Genomic DNA, 13,740 nt, shown 5'->3' with positions numbered 1-13,740 from the left:
AAAAGGAAGTTTTCCAACATTTCAGAGTGGAAATTGTGAAAATTAGAAAGCCTACTCCCAGTCCCCCGGGTGGCTTGCAAGCACAGATTGGATGGAGAGATGCTGAAGAGGTAGGAGGGGGATGTGGATGTGCACTTCTAGCCAACAAGAGCACTGAAGTTCAATCCTGCTTCGTACACCTCCTGATTTGCACTGTTAGCAGTTCACCTTGACTCTGAAAGCATCCTTGCTGCCACGTGGCAACAGCACCACTGGCTGGGTCTTGCAGAATTCTAGAGAGGATCAGTATCTGTGGAGCCTTTGTAATATGTGAAGCCTAATGTATTATAAGGAATCATTTCAAATTGTCATCCAGGATTGCTAAGCTTCCCTCTTGCAACAGCCCATCCATCACATTAGCCTTGACAGATTTTCTTGACAGTGTTTTCAAAAATTGGAAACTCTAGGCTCTGCCCTCTTGAAACAGTAACAGCTTTGATCTCTGCTCTGAGGAAAGGAGAGCCTGTGAAATATTTGCAACTTGCTTTTTTCCCTGGTTTTCTGTGAAAACCTGGACCTTTAAAGAGGACAAACTACCTGCAGGGTTTTAACCTTGCTCCTCCTCCCTGCTGTATGCTGATGCATTAAGATAGATTAAGAGAAGACTCAAAGACAGAAAGTTACTTATTGCCATCCTCATTCAGCTTCCTAAGATGCTCCAAAGTATCAATAATATTACAATGTTGTGGTTAGAGACATACAGTGGCTCCTGAATGTACAGCAAAAGGATTAATAAAGCAAGATGCTGGAGACCTTTTTTGGAGTGCTGTGGAGAAGTAAATGTATGCTGGCTGAAGGTACAAATGGAAGGCAGCTGATGTGAAATACACACTAGCAAGACCCTAACTCCTACCTTTAATCTCTCTTAGATCATTTTCTCCAAAACACATTTTGACCCATCAATCATTTGTTGGGAGTTGGCAGGGTAGAAACTCCCTGTTGTGGAAACTTTTGAGTTAAGGCTAAATTGGTTCACTCTTACAGTGATTTCTGTTCTGAACTAAAATGGTAAACCATAAAATGGTACCTGTCATGCACACAGATCTCTAAAGGCAGATGCTCAGTGCATCAGCATTAATTGCAAGTTACTGGTCCTTAGCTACCATTTCACACAGAGTTTACCTAATCTATGATGATGCAAAACATGAAGAGAAAATAGATATCCATGGTCTCACGTCACCAAGAGTCGGTGGCTTTTATAAAGGGAGTGCTGGAAACTAAAATGAATTTCAACCTCAGTTAAGAGACTTGCTCACAACCCTAATTACACCTTCTAAATATATTCCAGAAGTACAGCTGGACTGTAGAGTGTGTGCTGGTGACTAAATGGCATCATTTGCAGCCCATTATCTTTTCAAAAGCTTTTCATGTGGTATCTTTGGGAAGTGGAGACTAATTGTACTCTTTCCTTGTGCAATTTGGAGAGCTTGATACTTTGGTCCCAACAAGAAAAATCAAAGCATAAGATTCTCTCATATCCATCTGCTGGTAGGATGAAAAGTCACTGTTTCCTGGAAGCCATTAGAAATGATTGACACGATGAGAATAAGATATACTTCACCAGGAAATAAGCTAAGCTCAGACAGAATGTTTGACCAGAAGTTTGGAAGAATGTGTGAAATCTAAACCCAACTTTCAAAACTTCTTGAATCAGCAAAACATCAACTGTGTGACATAACAGATATCCTTTTGGTAAGAATGGCCTTTTTCATCATTTCCATCAGGCTGGTTAGGAGGGCCCTGGTGCTTGTGAACTTCACAAAAGTCACTGCTAGTGTTTAACTAGACTTGTGCTGGTGCTTGGTCTGGACCACAGATGTCTGAAGAGTGAAAATGGAAAATATCCCTGAGGGCTAAGTTTGCTACTCATCCAGAGCTTTGTTTGTTTGGGGGGAGTTGTGTGTTTAATTCATTTTTTTCATACACTTAGAGTGTTCTGGTCTAAACAGATGAGAAGATTGATCAAGAAATTAATAACAGTGTTGTACTTTGCACTCAATGTTTGAAAATGCTGTTTGCTTAGGAAATTTGTTGAAGCAACATTTAATCCCTTGCATGGATCATAAATTGAAAAATACAGAGGCTTTCTATGCCCAGCTGAAGGCATGTTTGAGCCCTTCCAGGGATAAGTCCTGGCTAGAAGCTGATTTAGAAATAGCTCGTCAGAGTGAAGCAGATTGGAAGGTATTTCAAATGCTCAAGCTACTACTTTCAATTATCACCTGCTGACCTTGCATGAAACAGTCTCCCTGTGGAAAAGCTCTTGCAGGAAGCTCCTTGCAGGGGTAAGTTCTTGTCTTTTGGGCTGCAGAGCAGAATCTGGAAGTAACTACTCTGGTGCTAAACCTTTGTAACTCTTGAGTTTTCAGCTACTGGTGGGGGGATGATCTGGGCATGATACTAGTTACCTGAGAAACACCTTTGAGTGGGCTTATTAGGTGGAAGACCAAAGATGTCCACACACTACAGGAACTTTATGATCAGGAGCTTTATGATCAGATTCACATAATCCTCTCCTTCCCTTTGTCCAAAACACTAGGCTCGTTTCTGGCTCCCAGCCTCTGTTCTCTGGCTTGCCTTTGCTCTGTCCCCTGACCTGCCCTTGCTGTCTGGCCAAGGCAAAGATGACAAATGCCAACCTATAATGAAAAAAGCTTTTCATTTTCTGATCAAAATAAGAATCTGAAGCACTGGAAAGTTCACAGCAGAACCTGTGCTCGTGAGGTCTCCAGGCCTTGAGAGCTTCTGATAATTCTATTAAGCTGCAACCATTTGAAAGGTGATTTGAGCAGTATCCTGGCTCTGAACTCTGCAGAGTTCACCAGTCACTATCCATTAGCCTCTGCCATCCTCTCACCTCTTGCACTGTTAACCTGTGTACAGTTTGTGGGGACAAAGCCTGGCAGAGTTCCCGATCTGTTTCACAGGGAAGTCTGTTTTGATTTGTTACACCTTTTAGAAGTGTCACTAACTATTACAACTTCTAGATGCCCAGGAGAGTGTGCCAAACATCTATTTGTCTAGGTAGAGTTCAAATTAAACCAATTCCTCCAAAATACCTGTGAACAGGTCAGAAAAGATAAAGCTCAGATGAAGCAGATGAAATTGATGTTTCAGCAGTCACAAGATATTATATCAGAACATTATACAGGTGACAGTTCTGCTACTTATTATTTTTTTAACATACAGTTCTTTGTGTGTTGGGCTGGTGAACCATTCACTGCAAATAAATTGCAAAATGCCTTTTTTTCCCACCAAAATTTGCATATTGGTTTCCTCACCTTGCAACTTGAATGACTTCCAGAAAAAAATGTTAAGACAACAGGAATTACTTGCTTCAAGGTCTTTCTTCTCTCTTGGACAACTTCTACACTCAAATATCTACTGTTGTTTTGTTATTCACAGTACATGAGCAACTCTGCTGTCACCACAGTGTCTATCAGATTGGTAGTGGTGCTGTCAAGGTAAGAGACTTGTCCAAAAAATGCCATTGAAGGTATTAGGCAAAGGTCTGCAGGACTTGCTTGTCAGTGTAAGAGTTTGCAAGTAAATTGTGTGAAGTGGAAAGATCAACTTCCCTTGAAGCACTCGTTTAGTCATGGTGTCAGAATGAGTGCTCACAGCATCACTCATAGAGGCTTGCATGAGAGATTTTAATACATGGGGATCACTCCATCGTGAATGCTGCAGGATCTGCCTTATTCCACCTCACCAGACCCTGCAGAACAGCCCTTGGTGTGAAAGGTTTCTGACCACTTTACTCTTGAATTCATGCTGGAAAAAAAGAATAACTGATTTATACTTTGTCCAAGAGAAAAAGAAAATCAGTAACTCAGAGTAGTAAAAGGACTGGTAGGTGTGTGCAGCAGCAAGACTCAAATTCTTTTGCTGCATTTACTTGAAGGCAGCATCCTCTCTTGCCAAAAGCAGAGATCACCATAAACTGCAGAATAGCGTGGGAAAACCTGCCTCAGACTTGGCCTGTAGAGTAGAAAGACTGATTAATTTTTTCAGCCCTGGGTTCTCTCTTTTGAAAAGAAATTTATTTATAGGAGGAATGACGTTTCCTGCCGCATTCTTAACGTGCTTGTATCTCGGGATGAGAATGTGGGAGCTTTGTCTTCTGCCATCTGTTTTCTATGGCAATAAATATCCATTTGCAGATTTATCTCTTCTTGGTATGTTTTAAAGTCATGATATGAATGAGTGTTCATGGCTTATCTTCTTTGGAGACACAAGAAATAAAAACCCCAATCTGGACTAAAATCCTGCTCAGCTGCAAACATCCACTGACACGATTGAGCACGGGGCCTTTAGTTTACCATAGCTGAGAGCTGGGACCTAAAGCTGGGGTACAAACTGCAAGGCCTAATCTAAAATGGCTTTTCTGGCCACATCTCTCCCAGCTTAATTCATTCCTTGCAGCACTTCATTTAGTCTGGAGGAGGCCTTCCTTCTTACACAACATCTGTGGTATCATCCTTTGAGCCTTGAAGGCAGCAGAGAAGACAGACTTACTCTTTTTTAATACAAGAAAGCTGCATGCTTTCTCTAGGCTTTCTAACTCAAGAAGCAATGCCTTGTGTTTGCGGTGAGAAACATTCTCGTGGCTGGAAAACAACCACTGAGGTCATGAGAGAAGGAGTAAATATGTGTTCTTCTTTATCAGTGCCTTGAAACAGCAGAAAGATCTCTGAATGGTGTTGGGCATTTGTTAGACATTAGCAGGCCTCCTATTCATTTTCCTCTCACACACATCCGCAGCACATGGATACAATAACAACAGCTCACAGGCATAAACCGTCTCACATTAATAATGCAAAGGCAGAAAGGGCTACACAACTAACGTACGAGTTTGCTGGTGGGGGAAGGAGATGCAGAGAAGGAAGATCTGGTGGGGAGGGGGCTCTGTGTTGAGTAATACTATCAGGGATGGGATTCATATCTCCTGGTTTAGGGGACCAAGGTGTCCTATATGTGCTGATTAAAGGAGGCCTGGCTGTTGTTTAGGGAGTTATTAATTCAGCCAGACTAGGGTGTCCAGGGGAACTCTCTGCAGCCCCTGAAAGATATTTTGGCTGCAGTCTCTGCAGTGATTCTGAAGGGAGCCCAAACTGATGGCCAGAATGGACATGAATAGGACAAGCAATGGCAAGCAGTAGGACAAGAAACAGCCTCAAGTTGTGCCAGAGAAGGTTTACCTTGGATATTAAGAAAAAAATCTTCACCAAAAAGGCTGTGAGGCACTGGAACAGGCTGCCCAAGGGAATGGTGGAGTCACCATCCCTGAAGGTATTTAAAAGACATATAGATGTGGTGCTGAGGGACATGGTTTAGTGGTGGCTTGGTAATGCTGGATTAACAGTTGGACTTGATGACCTTAAAGGTCTCTTCCAAACAAAATGATTCTATTATTCTATGTCTCATAGACATCAGCATTGACTTAGATGAATCCAACTCATGTTTCAGACCTGACACTGACTGCTGGTGTGCTTCATAGTACAAAACATAATTCTGCCTCAGCTGACATGTTTGATGGTCTCTGCTATAGCTACTAATATTTAGCACCCTTTTTTTTATCTTCACTGGGACTTGTGAAAGCCTTTGCAAAGTCATCTTCTCTTCTGGGCGCATGCCACACATTGTACACATCCCTCACATCTCAGGCTTGACATGTGAAACTTGCTCACTTGTGATTGTACTTTGGGTCTTTCACTCCTGCATCAGGATTTTGTGGATACTGAACTTCAGGACCCCAAGTGCATGTGATCTGCCCTTCAGTCTCTAACTGGTGGGAGTAGCTCCAGAGAGAGAGAACATGCTTCAATCAAGTTGACCGAAACCTCAAGGGCCAGGTGTCTGATGAGGTGGAGAGAATAATGGAAGGACAGAGATTTAGGACAAAACAGAGCTGGCTGCAAATATAATCCTACCAAATCCTCTGGCAACCATAATAGTAAGGCTCCAGCATTTGCCTGACAAGCAGCCTAAACCTCAGGTCAGGAAGTGGGAAGGAGAGAAGTAAACTGTGGGTGTCAGTGAAAATAAAACAATATAAAGCCCCCTGACAGCAGCTGCTCACTTGGGCTGTGTGTGAAGCTGTTAAGTGAGTATACAGTGACAAGTCCCCTGCAGTGCTGGTCATCCTTATGCACCCATTCTTGCCTGCATCATAAATACCAGCCTTCTCTGACACCTTCTTCTGCAGATATCTCCATGCTCCCTACCATGGGGTTACTTTCTGAAAACACCCTGTGAGAGGACTGCTGGGTTTTGCATCTCTCTGTCACACAGAATCATAGAATCAAAGAATAGTTTGCACTGGAAGGGACCTTAAAAATCACCTTGTTCCATCTCCCCCACCATGGGCAGGGACACCTTCCACTAGACTAGGCTGCTCAAAGCCTCATCCATCCTGGCCTTGAACTCTTCCAGGTAGGGCGCATCTATGACCTCCCTAGGCAACCTGTTCTAGTGTTTCACCATCCTCACTATTAAGTGTTTATTCCTAATATCTGTGCTAAATCTATCCTCCTTCATTTTCATCTTATCTGATCATTGCACTCCCTGATAGAGTTCCCTCTGATCACTCCTGTGGGCGCCCTTTAAGTACTGAAAAGCTGCTGCAGCATCTCCATGCAGCTTTCTCTTCTCCAGGCTGAACACTATTAATTCTCTTGACCTCCCAGGGGAGGTCAGTATGGACAGCATGCATCCAAAGGGGATGTGTGCATGCATGGAGGAGAATTGTCTCCCATTTTCCACACTGTTATATCTCGTGTCTAGGCTTATTGGTCTCAGGTATGACCTGTGTGAAAGCTTGAGTCCTTTCAGACAGGGAGGGACTCACCTTAGCCAGCAGCAGCTTGTTTTGGCCAAAATGTCATCTGCCACCTTGCAGGAAACTGCCCTGGAAGGAGACATCAGACTTTCTGCCTCCCTACACTTGCAAAAGCAGCTGCAAAGCCAGTAGACACCAACCCACCTCCTACAACCTGGTTCAGCAAGAGCAGTGTCTCTCCAGAAGGGACAGTATTGGTAGTATTACAATGGTGCTGGGCACTGAGCAGGCAGACACAAATAAAACCTGTCCCAAGGGCAGGTTAGGGCTGCAGGCAGGACTGCCGGCCTTGGGCCCCCCTCAGAACAGGCATCTGGAACCAAAGAGATCAAATTTACCAGGAAGGACTTTTCTGAATGCACTCCAAAGCAACAAACACGAATGAAACAATAGCAGACCAAAGTTGTGTGAATAATTGATTATCTTTGGTTTGCTTGATGGACTGGAAAGGCAAAGAAAATATGTTTCAGGTTGACACAAAGTTATTCTCTTTCCCTTCTGCCAAATGGAGAAGGAAGAAAAACAAACAACCCCTCTTTGTGTTAAATGAAACAGTTTTTAACCTGCATTTAATTTTTGAGATTTTTTTTCATATCTGAAAAGAAAAGAAAAGAAAAGAAATGGAAAAGACAAGAAAAGAAAAGAAAAGGAAAGGAAAAGAAAAGAAAAGAAAAGAAAAGAAAAGAAAAGAAAAGAAAAGGAAAGAGAAAAGAAAAGAAAAGAAGAAAAAAGAAAAGAGAAAAGAAAAGGAAAGAAAAGGAAAGAAAAGAAAAGAAAAGAAAAGAAAAGAAAAGAAAAGAAAAGAAAAGAAAAAAAGAAAAGAAAAGAAAAGAAAAGAAGGCATTATGGTATTCATCCAAATGAAATTATACAGTTGGAATGAAAAGTCAGGAAAAAAAATTTAGTTTGAAATGTCCAAACCCAGACCTTTTTTTGAGTGACACATTCAGCAGACTGGAAGTAAACTTCCAGGTGGCTTCAGCTGCCAACAATCTGCTTTTCAGCAAAACAGATGCCTCGAGCAAAGGATTCCCTTAATCTTGTGCAAAGCAACTTTGAGATCCTTTGGCTTGTAGAGTTTCTGCACCTACCAGCAGCCATGGACCATGCAGTGTCCCTCACCCACCCCTGGTACACCCTGCCCAAAGCTCTTCTGGCTCAGAGAGTGCAGACTGTGCCCATTTCCTTTAGCCAAGCATCATCTCAGGAGGTATTAGCAGTGACAAGCAGAGGGGATGTGCAAAGTGTCATTGTCCCCAGGAGGTGCTGTTCCTCCCGTGCCTTCTCCAGCAGAGGCTTCTCATGAGGCAAAGGCAACCTGAAGCACCCAGTGTGAGCCTCAGTGTGAGCTTGGTGTGTGCTCACAGGTGTGCATCACTCTCTGTGCTGAGGCTCATGTCCCAGCCACTGCCTCTTTGCCAGCCTGTCAGTCCTTCAAAGCAATGGTACCCCTTTGGTTCCCCAGGTGCTGTTGCTAATGCAACATGCTTCCAGGAAGTTAAAGACATAATTCCAGCTTCCCTGGGACTTCCTGATATGCCTGTCACAGTAAGAAAGCAATGGCATCACTTTGTCTAGATAGAGACTGCCAGTCCTATTGTGTCACCTTGGCTGTCACTGACCAGAGGGACATAACATGCACTGTATAGTCCATATTGTACTGTGCAGCCACTGCTTGCTCTTCATCTCAGGTGGGACAGACACCTGCATCTATGTTCACTGATAGTGAGCCCTTCCACATCACCCTGACATCATTATTATTATTATTGTTGTTGTTATTGTTATTTATTATTATTTACTACTATTGTTTACTATAATTGTTTGACATTATTATTTAGTCCCCACTGCTACAGGCTGGTGCCACCACACACCATCACAATATCCCAATGAGTAATGATTATTAGAAACAATCCTTTCCAGAAATTATTTCAGAAATTATTACTTTGTGGAGTATTATCAAAGCCTTTAGCCAGTTTTAATTGTTGCATGTTGTCTTGTTGCTCCTTCTGGCACCAATTTCAACCCTAAGTTATCACACAACCTCAGACTGGTATTAAATCCCATCCATCACCATGCAGGTCCCACCAATTTCTACACACCATGCCACACACCACTAGTAATTTCTGCACAGGATGACATAACCCCTATTAGCTCTGACTGCTACTGGGGCAGACAACTGCTATCAAATGGTACCCTCCTCATCCTCTTGGCATGCATTCAGGACAAAGAAATCACAGCTTACCCTTTCCACACTGCGTCTCCTCAGTGATCCATATGGGATTTTGAATAAAAGTCTTCGTGTCCTACCCGGAGTCACAGCTGCCTGTACTACCATAATGCAGAGGTAATTCGTGTGTGTGAATGTGTGTGTGACAGAGAGAGTTCACAGCATGCACAGGCTTCCTCTGAAAGAACTTACAGACTCATTTAGATTTCCCAACTATCAAAGAGCTGAGTGGGTTTTCACATCAGACTGTATGAGTCAAGACGTGGCTTACTGGAAAGAAGGAGGGGGGAAGGAGGGGGAAAAGAGAGAAAGGGGGAAAAAAAAAAGGAAACCCCCAAGCCTTGTAACCTTAACAACATGCTTCAAGCAGCGTATCTTTAGCTTCCTTCTGTTTCTCGGCACAGTTCACTCAGCGGGATTGCTGTGCCACAGAGGTGGAAGAATTAAGCTTCTGGGGAGAATGTTCCAAAAATGTCAAGCTTGTTTCTTGTTGCTACAGATGGTAACCAGGTCAGTTGTCTAATAAAAGCTCTATCAAAGTTGTTTTACATTTTGCCATGTGACTACAGAGCCCTCTGGTTTGCTGTACTATAGATCACATGTCCACCTTAAAAAGAATATTTGGTGTATCACCATCTGGTGCAGAGATTAATGTTAAATCCTATATTCAGATCAGATATTTCTAGATGTTGGAAAGCATATAACCAGAATAGGGCTTGAGCAGATCCTTGTGGCTGCTCAGCTAAGCACGAGCCCTCCCTGACTCAGGCTGTGTGGTCTGTATGGCACCGGGCAGCGTAGTGCACGCAGACATGCGAAGAACAGACACAAGCACTCACTCTCATCTCTGGAAGCACAGGTGTTAGTGGAAACCTGCTGCTCAGTGATGTTTGCAGCTTCTATGTGTCCTTATAAAAAATAATTATATTGGATTCTATACTTAGGGTTAACGCCTTCGTTTTTCTTTAAAAAACCCACTTCAGAGACTAGTAGACAATGACATTTTCTTTCTCTGGAAGAAAAGTTTGAAACTATATTTAGACTTTAAATTGTACACAAGTATTTTGAAAATGAGAATAATACTTTTTCTTCCCACAGACTTTCTGCAGCACCAGGAGTTGTCCCAGAGGAGCCAGGTATGATTCTATGATTTTGTAAACATGTGGTTTGGAAGCTGTGTTCATTTTGGTGCTCAGTTGCAGGTACTGGTCCAGATGCAGTTTAGAGTTAATGCAGTTTAGAGATTTCCCAGTCCACCATCCTCCACAATGGCATTCTGAATTTGCTTAGTAAAACGGAAAAGATGTTGGCCCACACTCTTTTCCTCAGAGCAATCTAGCTGGGAGAGCAAAATCTGCTGAGCTGTGGAGCCAGTCCCTTCCTCCATGCATTGTTCTCATTTTAATGCTGAACTAAAAATACTTTGTTTTGATCCAAGTCCAAAAGCCAGGGTGAAGGTGTTAGGGACATGCCATTAAAGCAACTGTTTAAAATCAAGAAGAGAAACTCTGTATCTGCTCAGCATATGCACATGCATTAAAACTAGTCAAAGAAAAAAAAAAAAGGGAAAAAAAAAGCAGCAGCTTGATGTGGGAAACTCTAAATATTCAAACAATCGGCCTTTGTTCATAATTAGCTCCATATGTCTTTGCCAAAGAGAGTCAGAGACAGGAAAAGATGGAAATATCTTAAGCATGACTGACTTATGCAGGTTCTTTATGTGGAATAGGTGCAGAGTTAGGGTCTTCTTGCAGAATTTGTAATGATTGCTAATGCCCCCCACCCCATCTCACAGTTTGCCTACCTGCTTTTTTAAGCATGAGGTGGCTGGCATTTCCCAGCTACCTACACCAGCAGACCCACTGGAAACCTACCGGTGCAGAAAGAGGACAAAGGCAGCTGCGATCTCCCTTGCTGGGAGCTTTGCCTGAATAAAGACTCACTCAGCCTGAGTCAAGACCTCGGAGGTTAATGCTTCATATGAGGGCAAAGTAGCAAAGATCTCCCTACTTATCTGATCTGAAGCCCTGGGCTGAGGGGGCTCCCGCTCACTCTAGCCCTCTTCCCCTGAAATTCTCACATTCCTGCCAGCAAGGCCCCCTGCAGCTCCATCTCCAAAGACCAGTCTTGCAGATAGAACTTTATCCACCAGAGGGGACAAAGAGCCATAATCTGTGTCTCCTCCTGTGTCTGTAAACAATCAAGAGGAGGGATCAGGGATGGTCTGGTGGTACCAGCATGAAGCACCGCACAGACTGATTTTCTCCACAGGATAAAGAGGAGCATTCATACAGTCATTTCCATAAGCCACAAGTTCTTTGCATACATTTTTTTTCAAATGAAATGCAAATCTGTACATTGCTCAAGGAAGCTGACTAATAATACAGAAATCATAGAATCATAGAATCAATAATGTTGGAAAAGACCTCAGAGATCATCAAGTCCAACCTAGAACGAACACCTGATGACTAACTAAACCATGGCTTCAAGTGCCACGTCCAATCCCCTCTTGAACACCTCCAGGGATGGTGACTCCATCACCTCCCTGGGCAGCACATTCCAATGGCCAGTTACTCTTTCTGTGATGAGCTTTCTCCTCACCTCGAGCCTAAACCTCCCCTGGTGTAGCTTGAGACTGTGTCCTCTTCTTCTGGCGCTGGTTGCCTGGGAGAAGAGATCAACCCCCACCCATCTACAACCTCCTTTCAGGTAGTTGTAAAGACCAATAAGGTGTCCCCTGAGTCTCCTCTTCTCCAGGCTAAACAATCCCAGCTCCCTTAACCTCTCCTCATACAGCTTGTGCCTGAGACCTCTCACCAGCCTTTGCAGGACACCTCTTACACATGTGGAAAGTAGAAGAAATCCATCCATTTGTACAGTACTGGAACCAGTTCCAACAAAATCCTTTCATATCTCAATGGGCCTGAATTCTCCTTCCCTCCCTGTGCTGCACCCTAGACACCCCTCTACGGTGTCCTTCACAGTAATCACAGACAACTGGAGATGTGGACGCACATACACTTCCCGGTCTCATTCATCATTTCCCAGGTGGTATGAACCTGGAGAAAGAAGTCCAAACCATAATCATCAAGTCTGTGGAAGGGTAAGATGTTTGCTTCTTATTTTTAGAGCTCTTCAAAGTACATTGGGAGGTAAGTGTATAGCACAGAATATTAGGTTTAGTTTGACAGATTGCCTATAGGGTCGGTAATACAAAACATGCTCTCATAAGAGCCTTTCTAGTTGTTTGCAAAGAGGGAGTTTAGGTGTTCATGGCAGACATAAGCATGTCCATGGGCACTTCAGCCCATGAAATTCTGAATTTCCCTCTGGAGAACCCCCTCTCTTGTGTAGCTCACTGCAGAGGCAAATTAAGATGATAAAGACTCATCACTGAGGCTTCATTCAACTGCATTGTTGTCTGCCAGGACATCTCCAACTAACCAGCACAGCAGGAAATAAAAGCCAGACTTTTGAAAGGGAGTGTCCTGGCCCTACCAGTACAGACCCTCAAAAGAGACACACCGTATTTACTAACTGCTGAAATATGAAACTGTTTAAAGCAGTGGATGCTTTTCAGTAATAATTGCAGGCTGCCAGGAGCAGTGGTTTGCAGTAACAATGCATCAGAGGAAAGCACATTCCAACAGATTGCTATTTATACTGATTTTTTTTTTAATGAAAAGGAGAAAGAAACAATTTACTGCTGCAAAGTGAGTCTTATATTGGCAATGGAGGAGTCAAATTTCAAGTCAGTGTATGCACAGGGGAGATGAGTGAATGGAAACCAGCGACAGCAGTGGCACAGAGTGAAATGCAGTTTGTGGTATCTATCTGATCTAACAATAAGACACTGTTTTGTAAAACTGAAAGTTCACTCAGTATAGAACGCCCAGTTTAAGTTCTGTACTCCATGAATACAGCAGTATGGCAACAGAATAAGAGGAAAACAAGGGTACCTTGCAGTTCCTCACAGTATGATGTCTATCTCCATCTGGTATGATGTCTATGGTCTCTATTAGTAACAAAGCCCCTGGAGTCCTGATAGGAAAACCACTTGTATTTGAGTTCTTTTTCAGCTCCTATTAATCTTGGTGGAATTTCTAACTTCCCACTGAATCCTGCCTAGCTGATTTGCTGGGACATGGTAAAGCAATAAAAAGACAAAGAGAATAAGGTGATGTTTTGGGATTGCAGTCTCTAGAGTGACTTAGCTTATGTTTTATTGCAACCAGAATCAGACTGTAAAGGAAATGGCCTGAGAGTGAAAGATAAGTGCAGGCTGTCATTGCAAATCCACTTTGCCTTAAAAGTTAAGGAAACCAAACAATTTCCCAGTCTTACATGGTGTTTTACAGAGAAATGTTGCAATCACTCTATCCTGGGGAAGAATGTGAGAAAACACACCACGTGGAGCTTTGTTCCTGTACGAGCCTTCTCCATCACAGCTGGCAATAACCCAGCAGCTTGTGAAGGTGAGAAAGGCTGTTCATGGTCCTCAGCCACAGTAAAGTCCAGGGGCTTCCCCTGTGTGTGGCAATGCTGTGTCATGTCTGGAGGCCACACAGACCATCATGTCTGTCTCCTCTGGGAAAGCAGTGCATGTGAGTGCTGCTGCTAGGAACAGCAATCC

General features: G+C 43.1%; 1 protein-coding gene across 1 annotated transcript in view; it reads right to left on the bottom strand.

Moving 5' to 3' along the window:
* FRMD4A (FERM domain containing 4A) overlaps positions 1-9,341 on the bottom strand; it is a 217,830-nt gene extending 208,489 nt beyond the window's left edge. Inside the window, exon 1 of the mRNA XM_009900274.2 lies at positions 9,123-9,341. Within this exon, the coding sequence (XP_009898576.2) occupies positions 9,123-9,215 (93 nt within the window). The 5' untranslated portion in view covers positions 9,216-9,341. The remainder of the gene's footprint in view (positions 1-9,122) is intronic.
* Between the last annotated feature and the right edge of the window lie 4,399 nt (positions 9,342-13,740).

This window comes from Dryobates pubescens, chromosome Z (assembly GCF_014839835.1).
Source record: "Dryobates pubescens isolate bDryPub1 chromosome Z, bDryPub1.pri, whole genome shotgun sequence".
In the NCBI taxonomy this organism is placed as follows: domain Eukaryota; kingdom Metazoa; phylum Chordata; class Aves; order Piciformes; family Picidae; genus Dryobates; species Dryobates pubescens.
This window is presented reverse-complemented; position numbering and strand designations above follow the sequence as displayed.